At 37.9% G+C, this 23,696-nt stretch overlaps 2 protein-coding genes across 2 annotated transcripts in view; one reads left to right on the forward strand and one right to left on the reverse strand.

Annotated features, from left to right (window-relative positions):
* Window positions 1-832: 832 nt before the first annotated feature.
* LOC129776037 (carboxypeptidase N subunit 2-like) lies at window positions 833-2,959 on the reverse strand. The gene is made up of 2 exons (XM_055781405.1): window positions 2,808-2,959; window positions 833-2,737 (listed from the first exon to the last, which is right to left on the reverse strand). The coding sequence occupies exons 1-2, from the start codon at window positions 2,828-2,830 to the stop codon at window positions 1,066-1,068; spliced, it is 1,695 nt and encodes a 564-aa protein (XP_055637380.1). The 5' UTR covers window positions 2,831-2,959; the 3' UTR covers window positions 833-1,065.
* Window positions 2,960-13,413: 10,454 nt separating this feature from the next.
* Window positions 13,414-23,696, forward strand: part of LOC129779199 (5-aminolevulinate synthase, erythroid-specific, mitochondrial) — a 38,567-nt gene continuing 28,284 nt past the window's right edge. The window contains exon 1 of the mRNA XM_055786511.1: window positions 13,414-13,596. The gene's annotated coding sequence lies outside the window, so the exon portion shown is untranslated. The remainder of the gene's footprint in view (window positions 13,597-23,696) is intronic.

Consider the following 23,696-nt stretch of genomic DNA (forward strand, 5'->3'; position numbering starts at 1 on the left):
GTTCTGAATTTATTGATGAATTAATAGCAATGAGGACGCCGCCTCCCGATTTTTTATGGGATTTGTGAAGATGACGGTCATCTCTGAAGACATTAAAGTTCCAATATTTTTTGTAAGAAAATCATTCATTTACGCGGTTAATAATTTGCTTCACCTTCCATTAGTATTGAAAAAAGAATGAATAATTTGAATGAATAAAATTTTAAAAAATTCAGCAAACAAACATAAAATTAAGTCAATACAGTGAATGATGCACAAAATCATATTCCAAGCTAGATGGTCAATGGCTTGCGGTGGTTGCCACAGACTGTATTATAAGATATGCTCTACTTCCAGTTTATATTTTCACCCGACACACATCGTTGAGTAACTTCTTGGATGCGAAATACATTGGTCAACTCTTTCTTTGTATACAGCAATCAAACCGAGTATCAAATCGCTGATTGGAACAATAACCGATACCCGATAGAGTACTCTCTGATGATACTTACCTGACGTAACAGAAATACAGTACACAAACAGGAGAAGAAAGTTGACCTCCTCCCTGCCCCAACAAACATCTCAATTGAAAACATGATCCAGGGTCATCGCAATTCAAGTTAACATTTCAATCATCATTGTTTTTTCGGAAACCTTCAGTGCATTTCCGTATTTCTTACCTATCAGTTTACCGTGGAACCTTATCATCAGCACACATCAGAGGATTATGTTGTATGTAATCAATAAGATAATAACGAACTTCGTACCAAAATGATACTCTGAATAATGATGATCATTCATCTGTTTAGCGTTATTAAAATCCACGGTTGTCGTCAATTTGTATACACCTAACTGACGTCAGCATATTGGCAATTTTATTTTTTCACTCAACAAAAACATAAAATATATAAAATTAGGTAAGTATTTAGTGAATAAAGTATGAGATAAACTTAGTGGCTGTCTACCTATATTTCTCAACATCTGCATAAAAAAGTAGAAATCTAGAAGCTGCAAACCACGAATAGAATAAAATTCATGCTTAAAATTCCGACATGAATTGTTTGTTTATTTGTCCATTATGACTGATTAAATTAATCTGACAGCGTCCGCACTTTCCGGGCTGGCGGCAAGTCTTCGCACGTCGAGTTGTCGTTTTCTCCACAAATACGCCACGACACCCAGCGAGACCAAGCCCACGACCGAAAGGATATACACCAGCACCTGGAATGTTATCAAAAGCGGTGACGCTTCCTCTTCAGGTTGCTGTTTCTTCACAGTTGGTTCGGAAGTCACCGGGACGTCATGCTCGGAGATATGATGATTCGATTGGGGTGTAAGTGGAAAATAGTGTACATTTTGATGGATGGTGTCCTGCGTCGTCGACACAGTGGTCGTTGTTGGCAGCGTTTGCTCCGTGGGGTATGACTTTTTGATTTCATCCTCGATATCCGCATCAGCGGGTGGTTCCGGATAGTCGTCATAGTTATAGTCCTCGATCAACTTTTCCGTACACATATCAACATACTCGTCGCGGAACAGGAAGTGCGAGGCGAATCCATGAATATCCGGGTTTATCTGGAATCGTTTCATCCGCATTATGTTGTACTCGAAGTATGTCTTGTTCCAACCATTTTTACAAATCTCCAACACCCGAAGCCGAGGCAAAATTTGTTTTGCCTCGAAGTAATTGAAATTCGGAATCCGATTGCCAACATAACTCAGAATCTGTAGAGCTGATTGAGAGTTGAAGATTTTGAAATCAGCTACGGTTAGATTGTTGTACGATAAATCCAATATCTTCAAATTTGATAGATTTTCGAACGTGCTTCGAGTCAAATTAATATAGGTGGACTGCAGGATCAATTCTTCCAGGGCTACCAGAGGACTGAAAATTGAATTCGACTCCAGAGTGTTACTTCCCAAAGATAAACTCGATAAATTTGCAAGTTTCGTGATGTTACTGACATCGTGAATGCGATTATGATTGAGCGAAAGTTTCAAAACATTCGATCCATCTATACTAATCGTCTCGATTTCATTATTACTTGCATACACTGCACTGCAATGTTCATTGATAACCAAATGCTGTAAGCTGTTGTTGTTCAACACTACGACCGCTGCCTTCAAAAACTTGTAATCAAACGTTTTCAGCTGATTATCTGCCAATTCCAACTTCGCCAGCTCATCAAGCCCACTGAACACATCCGCATCGATCGACGTTAGCTTGTTGCTGTTGAGTGACAACATCTTGAGCATACGATTGTTCTCGAACAGTTTCTTCGGGAGTGATTCAATGTCCCCATGAGCCAAGATCAGCATTTCCAATTGCTGCAGATTAGCAAACGCTTTCTCGGAAATGCGTTTCAATGGACTCGCTGAGATCACCAAATCCCGCAAGTTATCGGCTCCCTTGAAAGTATAATCCTCCAAATTGGCTAAACTGTTTCCCCTTATCAACAGTTTCATCAGTCTTCCTGCGCCATTAAACGTGTCGGGAGCTATTTTTTCAAGCTGGCCCTGGAAAATTTCCAACGAGGTCATGTTCGGAAACTTTACGAATGCCTCCGATGAGAGCTGGGTATCCATTAGTTTGATAATGGAAATCTCGTACGCCGATGTTCTGAAGGACGAGCAGTAATTTTCAGCACTGTCGAAAAAAGCCGTATTAGGATGAATCAAAACGCAATTCGTCGGAGAGCACATGCAAAGGTAAGCCTCCGCATAGCTAACGCTTTGCAACACGACGAATGCGAGGAGCCTGCGATATTTTTAAAAAAAGAAAAAGTGTAAAAAATCATGTAAAATGTCTAGAACAAAATCATACGTACAATGCATCGCGAAATTTCATCATTTCCACTGAACGACTTTCTCCCAATACTCCACGATTAACACTGATTAATCTCAGTGCTGTCGGATTGTGGAAGAATCTTTATCGCTCCTGAGTTCAGAGGATTGTGTTTACGAAGCACATCGACTGGAGCATATTTTTATAACAAGTCTTAGAATAACAGGTGCGTACTAGTGAAATGTGATTATTAGACAATTCAAAATTGAAGTGAAAGTGACAAAAATAATTTTCAATTATGCTGTGATAAATTTGGCAGCTATCATATTATGAACCTAAATTCAGCTCTGTTTCCCACCGTTATGATAATGAATATTATCTGTTATTATAGATTTATGTTCGACGAACGGAATTAATCAACTCAATTGAGGAAAACCCAATTCACAAAAATTCCTAACGCAATAACTGAACAGTATAATGTTGACACATATAAGATTTCAAAGAATTTAATACAAATTGATTCGAAAACAAGTATACAAATTGGCGCCCGAACAGGAATTAGGTACTTTTGTACACCCCTTCTTCCACATTCATCGAAGGGGTATGAATTTCGTTGCCAATTTGAGTCGTTTGATATTAGAGAGTATAAACTTACTGATTCTTAATGAAGAAGGAAAAATAACGCACTCTAAGACATCATGGATCTAATCAATTGGAGATCAAGATGACGCAGTTAATTCTAAATCAGTTAATTAGTGGTATCTACATTGGTACAACGTACAACGTACAACGTACTTAGATATACCTATAAAGAGAACGATTTTTTAACATAAGTGTTCTTCCTCCTGACCTAAATTTATCCAACTTTGGAAGTTACTGAACTAAAAAAAGAAAAAAGCTGGCTGTAAAATGTAAAAAAATGTAAGAAGATGCTGATTTTACTGTCAGTTAGGATACGAAGTTTTCCTATAATAGCTGATACATTTCAAGCTGAAGATCGGACTCTCTTTACAGTTTCACGCTATGTAAAACTCGGAATTTTCTCCATTATCGAATTTTCATGTATTGGTACTATTAAATATATTGTTTCTGGAAAACAACTCATTTCTTAAATGAATTATAGGTCACAACCTTAGGTCAGTGTCAAAGCTCGCATTTAATTTTACTTCAGATTACCAAGACTGACGAATTCTGCATCATGTAGGCAAGGGGTTCTCAAAGTACAGTTCCGGACAAGGGATCGATGTCGGTTTCCCAGGGGTCGACATAAACGAAAATTGATAAGGGGAAAGGGGGTCAACAAGACCCTCAAATCGACCCCTCTTGATTAACACAAAGTCTTATTTTAAACATTCAAGATACTGTATAAGTTGTGTAACGTAAACCAACTTGTTATAAGAATGACTAATGTTTTAGTAGACAGTATTATTGTTGTACTTTTAAAAACTCAAGTCGATGAGATAAACACGAAGGAAGATACAATCAAATTCAAGTCCAAACATGCTTCTGATATTTCACTGTATAACAAGCTTGTCTAGGTTGCAAGTTCATTTACGTTCTGAGATTCGTTGGATAATACGCTCATCTACTAATTTAACTCAAGAGATTACAATACATTATTAAAAAGTCTTCAGGTTCATCCATCACACTGATTTCTTCAATTTGCGATTTAATGTTTTTTTCTTCAAAAATGAATTACCTACTCAAGTATTTGTAAGTAATTTGCATTTATAATTATTAATTACACTTGATAGTTACTAAATTTTCTGTCTATTTGTTGATGAGAAAAGAAGTCAAGTTTACTCAATTAATCAACCGCAATTTTTTTGAATTGGTAAGTATTTTGTATGACAATGAAAAAAAAGAAAGAGAGAGAAGTTTTGAAGAAATTTTGATATGGGGATCGGAAGCATCTTTTCATTCTGGAAAAGGGGCCTGTTGCCCAAAATAGTTTGAGAATCCCTGATGTAGACAATACACACATCAGTGAAGAGACACCCAACGGCATATTTATGAATCACCATAAAATTGAAATCCAGATGGCGCTATAGTTTTACGACACCTAGCTTCAGCATTTTAAACCATTGAGGGCTAGTCAGGGATGCCAGATATGAATACATGTTTTCATTTTGAAGAGGAAGATTGAGCAGCATCGAAGCAAGAACCAAGTCTCAGAAGATGTCCACATACAGAAAAGCATGACTTCAGATACCCCCTACCCTTCCGTGTACGAACGTGGGCATTTCATATACATTTTATGTGATAAAATTTAAAAAAAAAAGAATTGATCAAATTCTTCTGTACATTATCGATCACGGATATAGATTCTCGAATTACCTTTCTTCAAAACTTCTTCCACCATCGCTTTTCAGAGGACGTATTTCATTCCATAGAACTGGATGAATGCCCAACACAACTCACAAGACAAAATCCTTTTCGACCGTTCTGCATTGACCGTCCAGATGACTTCCCCAGTGCTCATGAGGGAAAATATCACTAGTTAACTCTCAACCCCGTGAGGCCATCCTTCTGTGGCTATGTTGCTTCTCTTAGGACGACTATGACGGTAATCTAGTTTTATTACAAAAAAAATTCAATACACAAATCAATCAAAAACATTGAAAAAATTGGTGACAATATAGTCGCCACTGCCCGGTTAACGCAAAATGTTGGTGACAATATAGATGCTACCTGCCCATCTAGCGGAAATCACTTGATGGTGAAAATGTTGTTTTGACGTAGGACTACGTCTTTCATTTCTATACCGGGGTGTAAAATCAAAGTTTCGAAAACGAAAGCGTTACGCCGGAGACCGAGATTTTGAGCGTTAATAGCTCCTAAACAACTGAACGAAATGGTATGATAAACACTTCATTCGAAAGATAAAATGTCTACGCGTTCTATACTTGCTACTTTTTGATCCAAAAACTTGTTTCAATAGTCTTAAAATTGCTTTCAAAACAGGCTATTGAAATCACCAATCGGTATATAAGCGAGCGCCGCTCGGAAATCCACTCAGTTCTAATTGAACAGCGATTGGAGCATGTTGTCGCTGTTGTGGTGAAGCTCTTCGTTTATCATGAAAGCGCTGATGAACGGTGTCACCAAGAGCCTGTTTGTGCACCTTTGGCTAGACATGAATCCATCAGGAGGAGAGTGATGCCACAAACGGTTCCCCGGGAAGATCTCGAAGCAACCGCTACACACACACACACACATACACGCGCGGAATTCTTTCCGTTTGGATGCCATTCAGCATCGAGAAAGATCCGGAAAATAATCTGCCAGTTCCTCTGGGAATTTAAAAAATACATTCATGTGAAAGAGTTTATTTGAATGTTTTCTATCCATGTAACACTGTGACCAAATATGTTTCAATCAAGTGGGCTTCCAGTATCGAGGAAAATGTGGAAATATCTAATCGTTACTGAAAATAATCTGCCAGTTCCTCTGGAAATTTAAAAAACCATTCATGTGAAAGAGTTTATTTGAATGTTTTCTATCCATGTAACACTGTGACCAAATATTTTTCAATCAAGTGGGCTTCCAGTATCGAGGAAAATGTGGAAATATCTAATCGTTACTGAAGATAATCTGCCAGTTCCTCTGGGAATTTAAAAATACATTCATGTGAAAGAGTTTATTTTAATGTTTTCTATCCATGTAACACTGTGATCAAATACATTTGGTTTTGTGATTTTTCAATCAAATGCAATTAACAGGATAGCTTCTGAAGATTATTCTTCCCCATCAGTAGGATATTTCCGTATCCAATATTGTATGCGCCCGCAATTGATTATTGCTCAGTCGCCGAAAGTTCCGAGCTGGTAAACTAGAGGGGAATGAACTCTCTTCATTCCCCTCTAGTTTGCCTTCCAAATTGCCATCGTAAACCACGCCTTCTCTCGATTCAATCACGCACAAAAAGCATACTTAAGCGATATTCTGGTGGTGAGACGCATTCATTTCTTTGTGTGGACACCGACTGGACAACATCCTTGCTGGACGAGCTGGACGGCGAGGGATCGAGTGCCTTTCTCAAGGCAAGAGGGTGGAGGTTGTAGCGCTGGAGTAGATTAGAGTTTTCAAAGGGCCTTTCTCAAGGCTAGAGACGAATGAACTGCTACAGTTTAAAGTCTCTATAATACAATACCTTACCTTACCTGAGACACATTCATTTTTCGTGAGGACATCGACAAGACAACATCGTTGCTGAGGATGCTGGACGGCGAAGGATCGAGATCTGCCCTGAAACGCAAGCAGTTTGTTTGAAACTGTGAGGGAGCACAGAGAAGCCGATCCTTCAGGAGAAGAGAAGGTGACCATCGAAGCAGCCGCTACACACACACATACACGCACGGAATTCTTTCCGTTTGGATGCCATTCAGCATCGAGAAAGATCCGGAAAATAATCTGCCAGTTCCTCTGGGAATTTAAAATTACATTCATGTGAAAGAGTTTATTTTGATGTTATCTATCCATGTAACACTGTGACCAAATATGTTTCAATCAAGTGCTATTAACAGATGTTTATCAAGTTAGCATTAACCACTGGTGGGCTTCCAGTATCGAGGAAAATGTGGAAATATCTAATCGTTACTGAAAATAATCTCTCAGTTCCTTTGGGAATTTAAAATTACATTCATGTGAAAGAGTTTATTTGAATGTTTTCTATTCATGTAACACTGTGACCAAATATTTTTCAATCAAGTGCAATTAACAGGTGGTTATCGAATTAGCATTAACCACTGGTGGGCTTCCAGTATCGAGGAAAATGTGGAAATATCTAATCGTTACTGAAAATAATCTGCCAGTTCCTCTGGGAATTTAAAAATATATTCATGTGAGAGAGTTCATTTGAATGTTTTCTATCCATGTAACACTGTGACCAAATACATTTGGTTTTGTGATTTTTCAATCAATCGCAATTAACAGGATAGCTTCTGAAGATTATTCTTCCCCATCAGTAGGATATTTTTGTTTCCAATATTGGATGCATAAAACCTTGTACCTCCAACGTAACGCTCTCGTTTTCGAAGTCCCCCAAATATTCATTTATTCATTCATTCAGAATGGATTCAGATTCAACTTCAAACAAAGGATCACTGAATCAACGATAGTCCTACGTCACCATTGCGGTTATACCATAGATATAACCCACTTTCTGTTTTTGTATTTGAAATTTTGATGTTAGTTTCAACAAAAACAACTAATAAAATTCATGATCAGACTCAACAGGTCCTAAACAGTTCATATGTATTGAATACTTCAACAAAATGACTGTGTTTCAATAACATTACGGGAAATTGGCTCTAGCTGCTCTTAATTGGGAATTGTTACCACAAAAATGGCTCCAAAATGAATAGTTTTTGATTTTTGACGTAGGACTACGTCTTTCATTTCTATACCGGGGTGTAAAATCAAAGTTTCGAAAACGAAAGCGTTACGCCGGAGACCGAGATTTTGAGCGTTAATAACTCCTAAACAACTGAACGAAATGGTATGATAAACACTTCATTCGAAAGATAAAATGTCTACGCGTTATATACTTGTTACTTTTTGATCCAAAAACTTGTTTCAATAGTCTTAAAATTGCTTTCAAAACAGGCTATTGAAATCACCAATCGGTATATAAGCGAGCGGCGCTCGGAAATCCACTCAGTTCTAATTGAACAGCGATTGGAGCATGTTGTCGCTGTTGCGGTGAAGCTCTTTATTTATCATGAAAGCGCGGATGAACGGTGTCACCAAGAGCCTGTTTGTGCACCCTAGGCCAGAAGGGAATCTATCAGGAGGAGAGTGATGCCACAAACGGTTCCCTGGGAAGACATCGCTACACACACATACACGCGCGGCTATTAACAGGTGGTTATCGAGTTGGCATTAACCACTGGTGGGCTTCCAGTATCGAGGAAAATGTGGAAATATCTAATCGTTACTGAAAATAATCTGCCAGTTCCTTTGGGAATTTAAAATTACATTCATGTGAAAGAGTTTATTTGAATGTTTTCTATCCATGTAACACTGTGACCAAATATTTTTCAATCAAGTGCAATTAACAGGTGGTTATCGAATTAGCATTAACCACTGGTGGGCTTCCAGTATCGAGGAAAATGTGGAAATATCTAATCGTTACTGAAAATAATCTGCCAGTTCCTCTGGGAATTTAAAAATATATTCATGTGAGAGAGTTCATTTGAATGTTTTCTATCCATGTAACACTGTGACCAAATACATTTGGTTTTGTGATTTTTCAATCAATCGCAATTAACAGGATAGCTTCTGAAGATTATTCTTCCCCATCAGTAGGATATTTTTGTTTCCAATATTGGATGCATAAAACCTTGTACCTCCAACGTAACGCTCTCGTTTTCGAAGTCCCCCAAATATTCATTTATTCATTCATTCAGAATGGATTCAGATTCAACTTCAAACAAAGGATCACTGAATCAACGATAGTCCTACGTCACCATTGCGGTTATACCATAGATATAACCCACTTTCTGTTTTTGTATTTGAAATTTTGATGTTAGTTTCAACAAAAACAACTAATAAAATTCATGATCAGACTCAACAGGTCCTAAACAGTTCATATGTATTGAAAACTTCAACAAAATGACTGTGTTTCAATAACATTACGGGAAATTGGCTCTAGCTGCTCTGAATTGGGAATTGTTACCACAAAAATGGCTCCAAAATGAATAGTTTTTGATTTTTGACGTAGGACTACGTCTTTCATTTCTATACCGGGGTGTAAAATCAAAGTTTCGAAAACGAAAGCGTTACGCCGGAGACCGAGATTTTGAGCGTTAATAACTCCTAAACAACTGAACGAAATGGTATGATAAACACTTCATTCGAAAGATAAAATGTCTACGCGTTATATACTTGTTACTTTTTGATCCAAAAACTTGTTTCAATAGTCTTAAAATTGCTTTCAAAACAGGCTATTGAAATCACCAATCGGTATATAAGCGAGCGGCGCTCGGAAATCCACTCAGTTCTAATTGAACAGCGATTGGAGCATGTTGTCGCTGTTGCGGTGAAGCTCTTTATTTATCATGAAAGCGCGGATGAACGGTGTCACCAAGAGCCTGTTTGTGCACCCTAGGCCAGAAGGGAATCTATCAGGAGGAGAGTGATGCCACAAACGGTTCCCTGGGAAGACATCGCTACACACACATACACGCGCGGCTATTAACAGGTGGTTATCGAGTTGGCATTAACCACTGGTGGGCTTCCAGTATCGAGGAAAATGTGGAAATATCTAATCGTTACTGAAAATAATCTGCCAGTTCCTCTGGGAATTTTCAAAATATATTCATATGAAAGAGTTTAATTGAATGTTTTCTATCCATGTAACACTGTGACCAAATATGTTTCAATTAAGTGCTATTAACAGGTGGTTATCGAGTTGGCATTAACCACTGGTGGGCTTCCAGTATCGAGGAAAATGTGGAAATAACTAATCGTTACTGAAAATAATCTGCCAGTTCCTCTAGGAATTTTCAAAATATATTCATGTGAAAGAGTTTAATTGAATGTTTTCTATCCATGTAACACTGTGACCAAATATGTTTCAATCAAGTGCTATTAACAGGTGGTTATCGAGTTGGCATTAACCACTGGTGGGCTTCCAGTATCGAGGAAAATGTGGAAATATCTAATCGTTACTGAAAATAATCTGCCAGTTCCTTTGGCAATTTTCAAAATATATTCATGTGAAAGAGTTTAATTGAATGTTTTCTATCCATGTAACACTGTGACCAAATACATTTGGTTTTGTGGTTTTTCAATCAATCGCAATTAACAGGATAGCTTCAGAAGATTATTCTTCCCCATCAGTAGGATATTTCCGTATCCAATATTGTATGCGCTCGCAATCGATTATTGCTCAGTCGCCGAAAGTTCCGAGCTCAGAGAGTTCATTCCCCTCTAGTTTGCCTTCCAAATTGCCATTGTAAACCACACCTTCTCTCGATTCAATCACACACAAAAAGCATACTTAAGCGATATTCTGGTGGTGAGACACATTCATTTTTCGTGAGGACATGGACAAGACAACATCGTTGCCTAACGTGCTGGAGGAGGTGGACGGCGAAGGATCGACACATACACGCGCAGAACTCTTTCCGTTAGGATGCCATTCAGCATCGAGAAAGTTCCGGAAAGATCTAATCATTGCTGGAAAATAATCTGCCAGTTCCTTTGGGAATTTTCAAAATATATTCATGTGAAAGAGTTTAATTGAATGTTTTCTATCCATGTAACACTGTGACCAAATATGTTTCAATCAAGTGCTATTAACAGGTGGTTATCGAGTTGGTATTAACCACTGGTGGGCTTCCAGTATCGAGGAAAATGTGGAAATAACTAATCGTTACTGAAAATAATCTGCCAGTTCCTCTGGGAATTTTCAAAATATATTCATGTGAAAGAGTTTCATTGAATGTTTTCTATCCATGTAACACTGTGACCAAATATGTTTCAATCAAGTGCTATTAACAGGTGGTTATCGAGTTGGCATTAACCACTGGTGGGCTTCCAGTATCGAGGAAAATGTGGAAATATCTAATCGTTACTGAAAATAATCTGCCAGTTCCTTTGGGAATTTTCAAAATATATTCATGTGAAAGAGTTTAATTGAATGTTTTCTATCCATGTAACACTGTGACCAAATACATTTGGTTTTGTGGTTTTTCAATCAATCGCAATTAACAGGATAGCTTCAGAAGATTATTCTTCCCCATCAGTAAGATATTTCCGTATCCAATATTGTATGCGCCCGCAATCGATTATTGCTCAGTCGCCGAAAGTTCCGAGCTCAGAGAGTTCATTCCCCTCTAGTTTGCCTTCCAAATTGCCATCGTAAACCACACCTTCTCTCGATTCAATCACACACAAAAAGCATACTGAGGCGATATTCTGGTGGTGAGACACACTCATTTTTCGTGAGGACATCGACAAGACAACATCGTTGCCTAACGTGCTGGAGGAGGTGGACGGCGAAGGATCGACACATACACGCGCAGAACTCTTTCCGTTAGGATGCCATTCAGCATCGAGAAAGTTCCGGAAAGATCTAATCATTGCTGGAAAATAATCTGCCAGTTCCTTTGGGAATTTTCAAAATATATTCATGTGAAAGAGTTTAATTGAATGTTTTCTATCCATGTAATACTGTGACCAAATATGTTTCAATCAAGTGCTATTAACAGGTGGTTATCGAGTTGGTATTAACCACTGGTGGGCTTCCAGTATCGAGGAAAATGTGGAAATAACTAATCGTTACTGAAAATAATCTGCCAGTTACTCTGGGAATTTTCAAAATATATTCATGTGAAAGAGTTTAATTAAATGTTTTCTATCCATGTAACACTGTGACCAAATATGTTTCAATCAAGTGCTATTAACAGGTGGTTATCGAGTTGGCATTAACCACTGGTGGGCTTCCAGTATCGAGGAAAATGTGGAAATAACTAATCGTTACTGAAAATAATCTGCCAGTTCCTCTGGTAATTTTCTAAATATATTCATGTGAAAGAGTTTAATTGAATGTTTTCTATCCATGTAACACTGTGACCAAATACATTTGGTTTTGTGGTTTTTCAATCAATCGCAGTCAACAGGATAGCTTCTGAAGATTATTCTTCCCCATCAGTAGGATATTTCCGTATCCAATATTGGATGCATAAAACCTTGTGCCTCCAACGTAACGCTCTCGTTTTCGAAGTTCTCCAAATATTCATTCATTCAGAATGAATTCAGATTCAACTTCATACAAATAATCTCTAAATCAACGATAGTCCTACGTCACCCTTGCGGTTATACCATAGATATAACCCACTTCCTGTTTTGATTTCACAGTTGTATGACAGCTGCGATGAAAGTTTGAAATTCACCGCCCTTTAGGATTTGAGGCGAACGGGTTGAATGCAAAATATTCGAACTCGATCGGATTGTGAAATCCAATCAATCCAATCGCCGATCGTGTACCAGAATGAGGGTGAGTGGTTGCCTAAAGTCGGGGGACAGCGTTGATACGAGCAGTTTATGATGCCAACTGACCTGACGGATCAAATCGACCGATTCCTTCCTCGAGGTCCAATTTTATTTATATAGAAATAATTATTCATTGTTTTTATTGATTACAGTAAATAAAAAAAAGTTTGTTTTCAGTGCAATTGAAAAGAAAATATTACGATTCTATACCCGATCAAAATACAACTGAACCGACGTTGGACTGACAAATGACCCCGTGTTGAACAAATTACATTTATGTTTAGGGTATATGTTAAATCAACGTTGAACCAACCGCTTATACATACTGGCCGGTTTGAAATTTGTTTACCACTGTTATTGTGTAATATATACGAATAATTCGTATTGCAGAAAATTACTAATCATTGGTAATATTTACCAAAAAAATTCGTTATACATACTAATTTTTCCTAAGAGTATAAGTATCATGCAACGAAGTGGTCTCATAAAAAAATGGTAAACTAATTGGATACTGGTTTGCGATCTGCGTTGCAGACCAGTCTTATTTATTTTTTCCTCGCGGTTTCGTGTTCTGTTGATAACGTTCCACCTATTTCCATTAGTATCTTGCTCTCGGCTCGTAAAAAGACTGTCAAATTGTGCTTGACAACAGTATCGAAGCGAATCCGAAGCAGATTATCGTGGTTCGCGAATGAGTGGATAATCAGTTCTCGGATATTAACATATGGTCCGTGTGTGAAGTACATCGTGTGTTCCGTGTGTTGTGATTATTTTATCATTGTCCAGATCCCAGGAAGCTCACGTAGTCTTTCTGATTGATAAGCCAAAAGGTAAGAGTGAATCCGTGTTTCGAAACTGGGATAATTATGTTGTTTTGTGATGAACAGGGAACTATAAATTTGGGCAGAAAAGTATGCCAAGTGAAAGTTCGCTTTCGATTCGATGTTATGCAACTGCAGAATTTATGTGCATCCACCCAAAGTTGTTTGATTTTTCGTGAGAACATTATTCAATATGATAGATGATTTAGACGGAGAACAGGAATAGATCGTAGTGACGACATTGCATAATTTCAATGTCTACAGAAAAAATGTAACCCACAGTCTACCTATTTGTAACCATTCATTATCTAATAATCATTGACGAGTTTAGCTGAACGAATAGTGTTTCGTGGATGTCAATGAACATGTCTATATATAAATATAAAATAATCCTTGGTTGCAACAGTAGTGAAAAGTTTGCATACGTTTAAATTGTTGATCCCACCGACTACTTGATAAACCGAACTGGATCAATCCAGTTCACCGTTTTTGGCATTCGTTTGAATAGATGAAAGACCTAGTATTTTTTGTATTAATTCACTCGATCGGAACTTGTATTTCGTCCCAGAAAACTATGTATGTAGTGTGTGAACGAGTTGTTTCTGTCGCACCATGAAACCATACATGTTCGTAACGATAGTTGGTTAATACACATTGCCCTTATATTTCCGCAATTATTGTGTAATTATGATTGAAATGAAACACGAATCAAATGCACCCTATGTTCACTCGTTTTACATGATTAAGCTGGAGAGAGGAGACAAGAAGGGAATGAAAGTGTCCGCTAGAATTGATTCCGTTCATTACTAAAGAAAATCTATGGATCGTGCATATAAATGCGGTGAAGCCCCATATGCTGTGTCAGAGGATTTATCCATTGATTTGGGGGTTTTCGATGCAATGATTTTTCGACGAAGATATTTATTTTCAAATTCTGTTATTGGCAAGCATATTGCATATATTATGGTAAAGGTTGTTCAATAGCTGCGCTAGCTTATAATGTTGTCCAATAACTGAGCAATTTCAATGAACCAATTCGAGAGAATCAAACCGGAGAATCTCACAGACCTCCTAGAAGCAGTGACAAATAAGATATCGTGCAATTCAAATCGGAAGCTCATACTTTTTCAAACATTATTTTCTTCTTATTTCATCGATCAGAGACTTTTCGTTCGTTGGTTCTTTGTTTTTAAGAGGCTTTAAACTTTGCAGTTCATTCGCCTCTAAGAGACTTTTCGTATGTTTTTCATAATGCACGTGATACATTACTTTCGTCTTTGAACGATTGAACTCTATTTTTGTTACTTCATCAAGATTCAAAAAGAGTGAATGGAGGATCGTAAGTTTACATTTACCATCGAGAAATTTTGTGGCATGATCAGCTCAGCACATTCTTCAAACAAAAAGCCAAAAAGATGCGCATTTAGACACTCAATTCTTACTCAATAAAACGTACTGATAAAATTTCATTACAACAAGTTTCCTCTCGAAAAAGAGTTTCTCATTTAATGCGAACGCTCACAATGAAGACTTCAAAGTTTACAAACTACAACACTGATATTCTCTCAACATGCAAAAAGCTCTCTCAAAGTGATCAGCTCCATCATGTTTAACAGAACGTGTTTTTAGAAAGGCAGACCATTATCGCGCGATAATATTGAGCTCTGGCAAGGACAGCGCAAGGTTTCCTGCATGGCTATAAATCGAAGGTTTATTAATAAAGTTGAAATGGATTTAATATATCTGTTACGTCCGTTACGTCCCTCGGACGGGTATCATCCACAACACATTGGTCGATGCAACAATTGGAGCTGGCGATCTAATGGAAACAATTATCCTATTGCTTAAAACAGAATGTTTGAGTTTTTTTTGTAATCAATTGAGTTGTTGAATTGAGTCGCGGAATTAGTATCAAAAGATTGTAACAAGTCGATCATCAATTTACTAGAAGGGAAAGTTATAAAATTAAAGGAGGCACTAAATGTAAGTCTAATTGTAAGGAAATATCTAGATTTTGTAATGTAATTTACATATTTACTTTATTAAAGAAAATTTTAACCAATCAAAAATCCCTGATTTTTCGGAAAACTTCCCTTCAGTTGGCGCGGCCAACTATATCGATCGAATGTTTTGTAACATGTTAATGATTATTAATGTTTAAACAATCACCAAGAGATATGAAACGGGCATGCAGTTGTTTGAATGCACTATCGCACTTTTTCCTCATTGCTATTAATTCATTAATAAATTCAGAACATATTCCAACAACAGAATTCGACGAGTTTGAGCAAGTGTGGGTGAAAGCACTTATTGCGGGAGAGATACATATATTTGCATCTTTTTACTTCCCCCTGATCATGCTCAAATTAGTTATTATGATAAATTTTTCAAAGTTGCTGAAATTGTTTTATCTTCCTTTACACCAGGATCAAAATTCCACATGCAGTGACTCAAATTCGTAATATTACCACACCATACAGATCTCTTTTCCCTTCTTCTGAAAGTCGAAAACAAGCTTTCGGAACATTCTATTTAGATAAAGTTATAGTGTCATATGAGAGTTGCTTACATTTTGACGTAGGACTACGTCTAACCGGAAGATATAGGGGGTGAAATGGAAATCTAGGCACTGAACAAGTAGGAAAAAATGCAAGATTTGGAACGCTTATAACTCGAGCATTTCTCAATAGATCGCAAAGGTTTCTGATTCAATTGATAGGAAATATATCTACGCATCTATCATAACGAATAACATTTCATTTTTCTTGAGATAAATAATTGAATAATTGTGAAATATCAAGCATTGTCCAAATGCACTATGTGCCCATTTTTGATTGTGCTTGTGATTGTGATTTTGTGCTCCTCAAATCGTACCGACTAAAACGGGCAACCAGAGCAGCAGCGAAATAGAATGAAGCACGATTGGAAAGGAAAAATAAAAAAAAATGAACGAAACGTTGGTCGCAGTCTCACACATGCGTAATTCTCGAGCCAGCCAGTCAGCTTAAAAATCCCCGCTCCGCTGCCGTACCGATCGCTACCTCTGCTCTCGGATTCTTTGTGTGGACACCGACTGGACAACATCGTTGCTGGATGAGCTGGACGGCGAGGGATCGAGTGCCTTTCTCAAGGCAAGAGGGTGGAGGTGGTGGCGCTGGAGTAGAGTAGAGTAGAGTTTTCAAAGGGCCTTTCTCAAGGCTAGAGACGAATGAACTGCAAAAGTTTAAAGTCTCTATAATACAAGACCTTCCTTCCTTCCGTAACGATCATTCTCATCCAAACCGTACACCACATCGGTTAGCATCACAACACATCAACAAACCAACCCAAGCAGCCATGTCTGGGCATGGTAAAGGAGTAAAAGTGAAGGGAAAGGCAAAATCCCGCTCGAACCGTGTTGATCTGGAGTTCCCCGCAAGGGTAGCTAGGCCGAGCGCGTTAGTACCAGTGCACCAGTCCATCTAGCCGGCGTTATATAGTTTCGGCCGGCGAAGCGATCGAGTTAGCTGGCAAAGCTGCTCGCGACGATAAGAAAACCCGCATTCGGAACAGAACACATTCGGTTCGGTGGACATCAAGGCAACAGGCAGTTGCAGAACAAGGCGGCATCGAGGGCGTTCGAAATGGTTTTTTTCAAAACCACGAGTACTAAGTTTTCTAAATTGGAACCATTCCATAAAACAAGTCGCTTTTCAGGGCTATTAAACCTTCCAAAAAAGAGTTTAGGAAATACAGTTCAATGCTTTCTAAAACAATATCCAAAATAATAATAAAATACAAATTGATTTTTTCATAATTTGTTTGCCAGGATATGATGAGTATGTGAATTTGGCAGTTGTTCTGAGCTTATTGATTTTCACCAATTCTTAAATTGCTTCTAGATTGAAAGTACAGTAATTTACACTTATCTCGACATTTAGCTAATTGAACGGACCTGTAATGCGACATATTTAGTTGGACATTTTTGTAAACATAGAGTTCGGGGTCCAAATTATGACCCCACATTGAAAGTCGACACTGTACCACTGTCATCGCAAATGTTCAATTACAGTTTAAAATTACCTCCAATCCGACAATGAGTAGTGGTAATGCGACGTGCCATTGAATGTAATTTACTGTAAAATATGTCACAAGCTGGATGGGAAGAAATTTTCCAACTGTGAAAGTTGTGGCGAGTGGCAAATGCAATCGCTAAACAGAAAGGTTTAGCCGAACAAGATATCGAGTGATAACAAAACAATAAACTCTTTAGATTGAAGATAATTTTGTGATCCTGAAAAGGACCCTTTTTAGCCTGCATGTGAATCCAACGAGCGAACAAATCGTAATGAATGTATTTTTTTACCATCGCTCCCTTTTAACGCTCATTCGTTCGTCTCGTTGGACTCGCCCCTCTGGCTGAGTCTGCCGATTTGTCTCTATCCTGTAAATGTGTACCGCTAGAGTATAAAACACGCGGACCCCAAAAAAATATCTTATTTTCTTTCAAACCGTAAACCGTGTGGTTGTACGGCATCGGCATCGTGGACGTAACAAAGGAGGACAAGTTAAGGGAAAGGCAAAGTCTCACTCGAACCGTGCAGGTCTCCAGTTCCCTGTTGGTCGCATTCACTAATTGCTCCGCAAGGGTAACTAGGCCGAACGGATTGGTGCCGGAGCACCAGTACACCTAACGGCGATTATAGAGTTTCGGCCTTCGGAGTGCTCGAGTTGGCTTGCAAAGCTGCTCACGACAATCAGAAAACCCGCATCAAGAACAGAGCAGCTTCGGTTCGGCGCTCATCAAGGCAACAATTAGTTTCAGTGAGTGGCAAACGCAATCGCAAAACGGCAGCTGGTAGAAGAAGGTAAAAGTTTGTCTATACAGACTGCTTTGGTGGCAAAAGCAGCCACCATAAACCACGGCGCTTTTCAGGGCCATTCAACCTTTCAAAAAAGAGTTTACGAAGTACAGTTCAATGTTTTCTAAAATAATATCCAGAATAATAATAAAACACAAATTGATTTTTTCATAATTTGTTTGCCAGGATATGATGAGTATGAGAATTTGGCAGTTGTGCTGAGCTTATTGAAGGTTGGGGACTTTCCCGATTATTCAATTTTCACCAATTCTTAAATTGCTTCTAGATTGAAAGTACAGTAATTTATATTTAGCTCGACATTTAGATAATTGAATGGACCTGTAATGCGACATTTTTGTGACCATAGAGTTCGGGGTCCAAATTATGACCCCACATTGAAAGTCGACACTGTACCACTGTCATCGGAAATGTTCAATTACAGGTTAAAATCGCCTCCAATGCGACACTGAGTGTTTCTCCGGCACGTCGCATTAAATGTAATTTACTGAACAACATGTCACAAGCTGGATGGGAAGAAATTTTCCAACTGTGAAAGCTGTGGCGAGTGGCAAACGCAATAGCTAAACAGGAAGGTTTAACCGAACAAGATGGGAATATCGAGTGATAACAAAAACACAACACCAAAGGTTCTTTTCAGAACCATCAACATGTTCATAAAGAGTAAACAGTAAACTAATCCATTTTTCAGATAGATAGGTAGGTATTCACGTAGGAGAAGAAAATAAAACAATATATTTAAAATATATATTTAACAAAAGCTGTCCCCTTTGTATAGTCCTACGTCACTCCGGTGATGTCCCCGACATTACCCACCCGTCTTTTTCAGGAAAACGATTTTTATTTCTCAAAAAATGGCGAATGTATGTGCTGTTGTACGAAAATTGACTCAAACTCATATTCGTACACTGGTTGAAATCTCAACTCGATTTCGAAGGCGTTGACCAATTTCCGAATTTCATCATTAGTATGGTATCCCTTGTTCATTGCAACTATCTTTAGCTGTCTTTTGCCTTATCTTTTTTTTGTGTATTCGGAAAGAATATTTATCAATTTTTTCATGAAGTGGTTTTTGAAAAGCGTTATTCTTGGAAATTTAATGGTTTCTAAATTTCCTACATAGAAACTTCCTTAGTTTTTTGTTGGGATTGATGTCGGGAGATTGTGAAAGAATATCAATAACTTTTGAGCAATTGTAATGTTTGTCAACAATTTTTTTTTGTGTGAATGAATCATTAACTCCACTATGGAAAAATGAAGCTTTCCACACAGCTATCGAATACGAGTAGATAACATCCAAAAACCATTTTGATTATGAATTTGAGGAAGTCTCTACTCACACTAAAGCAAACTATCAATCAATTAGGTGTAAGTTTAATTAAATCAATTGGCAGGGCTTATTTAGAAGTGTGGAAAACATTGCAGTAGCAGCGACAATTTTTACTCGATAATCAATGAGATTCTAGAAAAGGAGATATCAACAAGACGAAAAAAAGAAATAGAGACACATAATATCCGATTTGGTTTAACCAAAACATAAAGAATCTACAAAATAAAAAAACAAAAAGCACACTTCGGCTCCTTAAAACTTTTGTAACTGAGCCTGTAAAAATAAACGAATTAATAAAAAAAGCACATAAAATTTATAAGAAATACAAATCTGACGCCAATCTCGAAAATCATCTGAACATTTGCGAACAGCTCAACTCCGACTTAAAATCTAACACTAAAAGTTTCTTCAATTACATAAAAACAAAATCAAAATGCAATGGTTTTCCATCACGCATGCACCTTGAAGAAACCGTGAGGAAAAAAATTGCAACCCATTGGCTACATTTTTTCAAGAAGTTTATAGTGAAACATCTGAAGAGGACTAAGCTGGCTGCAAAAGAAACAACTTAGCAGCTCTCTGATTATTCCAATCAAAATTAGCTTGGAAAAAGATTCAAGAAGCTTTTGACATATTAGTGGAACTCTATGAAATTTGGCACTGAAACAATATTCCGAATTAGTTGCTAACAACAAAATCAACAAGTTTACTCACTTTAATCGTAAAAATGAATGACTGGATCGTTTTAGTAAGGGATAAGTTTACGAAACTTTTTACCATCGTTGAAATGACCTGCTGTCTCTCGCATGGAAAACCCAATATTGAGAAGAACATTTTCCTTAACACCTGATGCGTTGGCATCAGTTGTGCTCTATAACAATTTTTAACACTGTTTTCACATTGGAGGGAGAACATCAGCACAAGTATCCAACGAGCTAATTCAAAAAGGACAGAATACTATTACTCTTTATCTAGAAGATAATGAAATTGTTCCGAATCAAAATGAGAATGAATCGTTTTGTAGTTGTATTGAGGTATCTTTCACGATAACTGTTTTAAAAAATCATATTTTTTACCGTATACGACACTTCTCAGTCGTCTATTGACCCAACAAAATTAGGGAATATGAGAAGAATTTTTGACGTAGGACTACGTCTTTCATTTCTTTACTGGGGTGTAAGTTCAAAGTTTCGAAAACGAAAGCATTACGCTCGTGAACGAGATTTTGAGCGTTAATAGCTCCTAAACAACTGAACGAAATGGTCTGATAAACACTTCATTCGAAAGATAAAATGTCTACGCGTTCTATGCTTGTTACTTTTTGATCCTAAAACATGTTTCGATAGCCCTAAAATTGCTTTCAAAACAGGCTCTTGAAATCACACCAATCGGTATATAAGCGAGTGCCGCTCGGAAATCCACTCAGTTACGATTGCGCAACGATTCAGGTACGATCGCTGGAATCGATGGATGTTTCCCTAACACAGACTTTAAAACCACGGAGCCTGTGGAAATCAGCATAGCAAATTAGATGTGAGCTGCGGGTGCTTTTGCACTCGCTTGCGTTTCTGGAAATTGGAATGTTTCCCTAACACAGATTTCAAAACCATGGAGCCTGAGGAAATCGACATTGCAAAATTGATGCAAGCTGCGGGTACTTTTGTACCCGCTTACGTTTCTGGAAATTGGAATGTTTCTCTAACACACACTTCAAAGCCATGGAGCCTGTGGAAATCGGTATAGAAATTAAGATGCAAGCAGTGGGAACTTTCGTACTCGTTTGCGTTATTGCAAATTGGAATGTTTCCTAAGCACAGACTTCAAAACCATGAAGCCTGGGGAAAGATGCAAACTACGAGTACTTTTGTACTCGCTTGCATTTTTGCAAACCGAAATGTTCCCGGAATTTCCCAATACAGATTCCGAAACCAAGAAGTTGGGAGAATCGGCAGATACATTCAAGTCGGCAATACTTTTATACCCCCACACATTTTTACACTCCAGAATTCGTTTTGCTATCACGGTCTACAAAAGCGGGTACAAATGCAACGCTTTGGCTCGATTATTCAAGACTGCATTGGAAGATATCCCTTCATGTCGCCAGCTCACTGATCTTCTACGCATACCGTTTGATGATTAGGCAAAATGTTGATAACTTTTTGCTGTGATAACTACTACCATAATGCATGAATTGACTTAAATTGAGATGAATTCGCGAATAAAAAGATCTTCTCTATCAATTACAAGCATCGTAAAAAGAATTCTTGTTAAAGTACATTCGAAAAATAAATAAAGGAACAGAGTGTGAATACGAATTTTTAGGGGATTTCTGGAATGCTGTAACTTGAAAAATCAACACATGAAGATCTGGTATATACTTCATTTTAAAGCTTGAGGAATTTTGTAGAGACATATTTTTATCTTGGTGTGTGTAGATGTAGTTGACAAAAATATCGGGAAGAAATAGTAAACTGCTCTAATGTACATATTATCATATCTGTATAAGAGTTTGGAATCAAGCATTTGAAACTGGGATTGCAGTTAATGAATCGGATCAGGATTCGGAAACAGGGCTGGATCGTGATCAGACTCCGAAGTATGATCTAAATCTGTGCATCGACTTGGATTCAGAACTGAATCAGATCTGGATGTAATATAAATTTGGATCATTATCAGGATCGGGATGTGGATATGGGTTTGGATCTGGTTTTGAATCAGACTCCGGAGTTAGATCCGAATCTGCACCTAAACTTGGCTTTAGAACTGAATCTGGATGAGAATCCGATTCTATGGATTTGGATTTGTAATCGGATTCGCATTTTGATTTCAATTCGGATCTTAATCTGGACGGCGATTGTTACATTCGGATAAATGTGTTTCGGGTGAAAGTTATATAAACATCTGCTTCATTGAAGAATAATGAAAGTTCATACAGTTACTGGGTATGCGCGTTTACGCTGCTCTCAAAAATTGTGACAAATGGAATGAATGAAAAGGTAGCGAAGGTCATTGTAGAAGGTAGCCAAAAGCTAACAAATCTTCTCGTTTCAATCTTTGTAACAAATTTGATTGTCGGGAGAAATCTCGGAAGAACTTCGGTGTAACGTTCCAACACACTTTTTTTCTTCTCCCTTAAAAGTTCCTCATAGCACGAGATGATTGCTCCAACGCGTCTTGAAGCAGTTCACGAAAAATCTCCATAACTGGTTTCCACATTCCATGGTGCAATCAACAATGATTCAGCGATACGGTGAATAGGAACTATCACAAATCATACTCCAAAACTACGCAGGGTAATCAACATGCGAACAGATAAAATTGATAGTCTATCTGAGTATTCGATATCGCGATATCGCAACATCTAGAAATGCTTAATTGTTTTTGCTTTCGTCTCTAGTAACTGGGACATAATTTTTGTTCCGAAGTTGCTTGTCACCATTAGTCAGCACCTGACCTGGCCTTTAAAGCTGCGTTCAGCGCTATTCCACGACGGTGCGCGACGCCCAGCACAGATACATATATGTTCTTGACACGGACTTCCAAAAACGGCTAACGAAACACAAGTGTTTGTAAGTTTGCTGATTTGTGATAAGTATCACATGAATTTTCGCTCTGTAATGTTCAATACAAGAAGCAAGAAACACTAAGATGATAAAGCAATACTCGGGATGTTATGTCACGCAATCAGAAAAAAAAGAATTGAAAACGTCAACGAACATCCGAGTCATGATATCGGAATCGGTGATATTGTTGATTTAACACCAAAATCAATCGCTTTGGAAGCGTTAATTCTCCCTTCCCTCGTAGCAAGTGGCAAATCTTTATCGTCATGTGTGTGTTTTGTTTTTGCAACCCAACATTAAAGCGGTAATCGCGCCTGGTGGTGGCCAATCTCAAGCAATTCAAGTTCGCAATATTTT

Source organism: Toxorhynchites rutilus, chromosome 3 (genome assembly GCF_029784135.1).
Source record: "Toxorhynchites rutilus septentrionalis strain SRP chromosome 3, ASM2978413v1, whole genome shotgun sequence".
NCBI lineage: Eukaryota > Metazoa > Arthropoda > Insecta > Diptera > Culicidae > Toxorhynchites > Toxorhynchites rutilus.

Excerpts from the sequence above, each read along its gene's own strand:
- LOC129776037 (XM_055781405.1), bottom strand. The coding sequence starts at position 2,830 with ATGATGAAATTTCGCGATGCATT. Across the intron at positions 2,738-2,807 it reads ATGAAATTTCGCGATGCATT|GCTCCTCGCATTCGTCGTGT; the intron begins GTACGTATGATT and ends AAAATATCGCAG.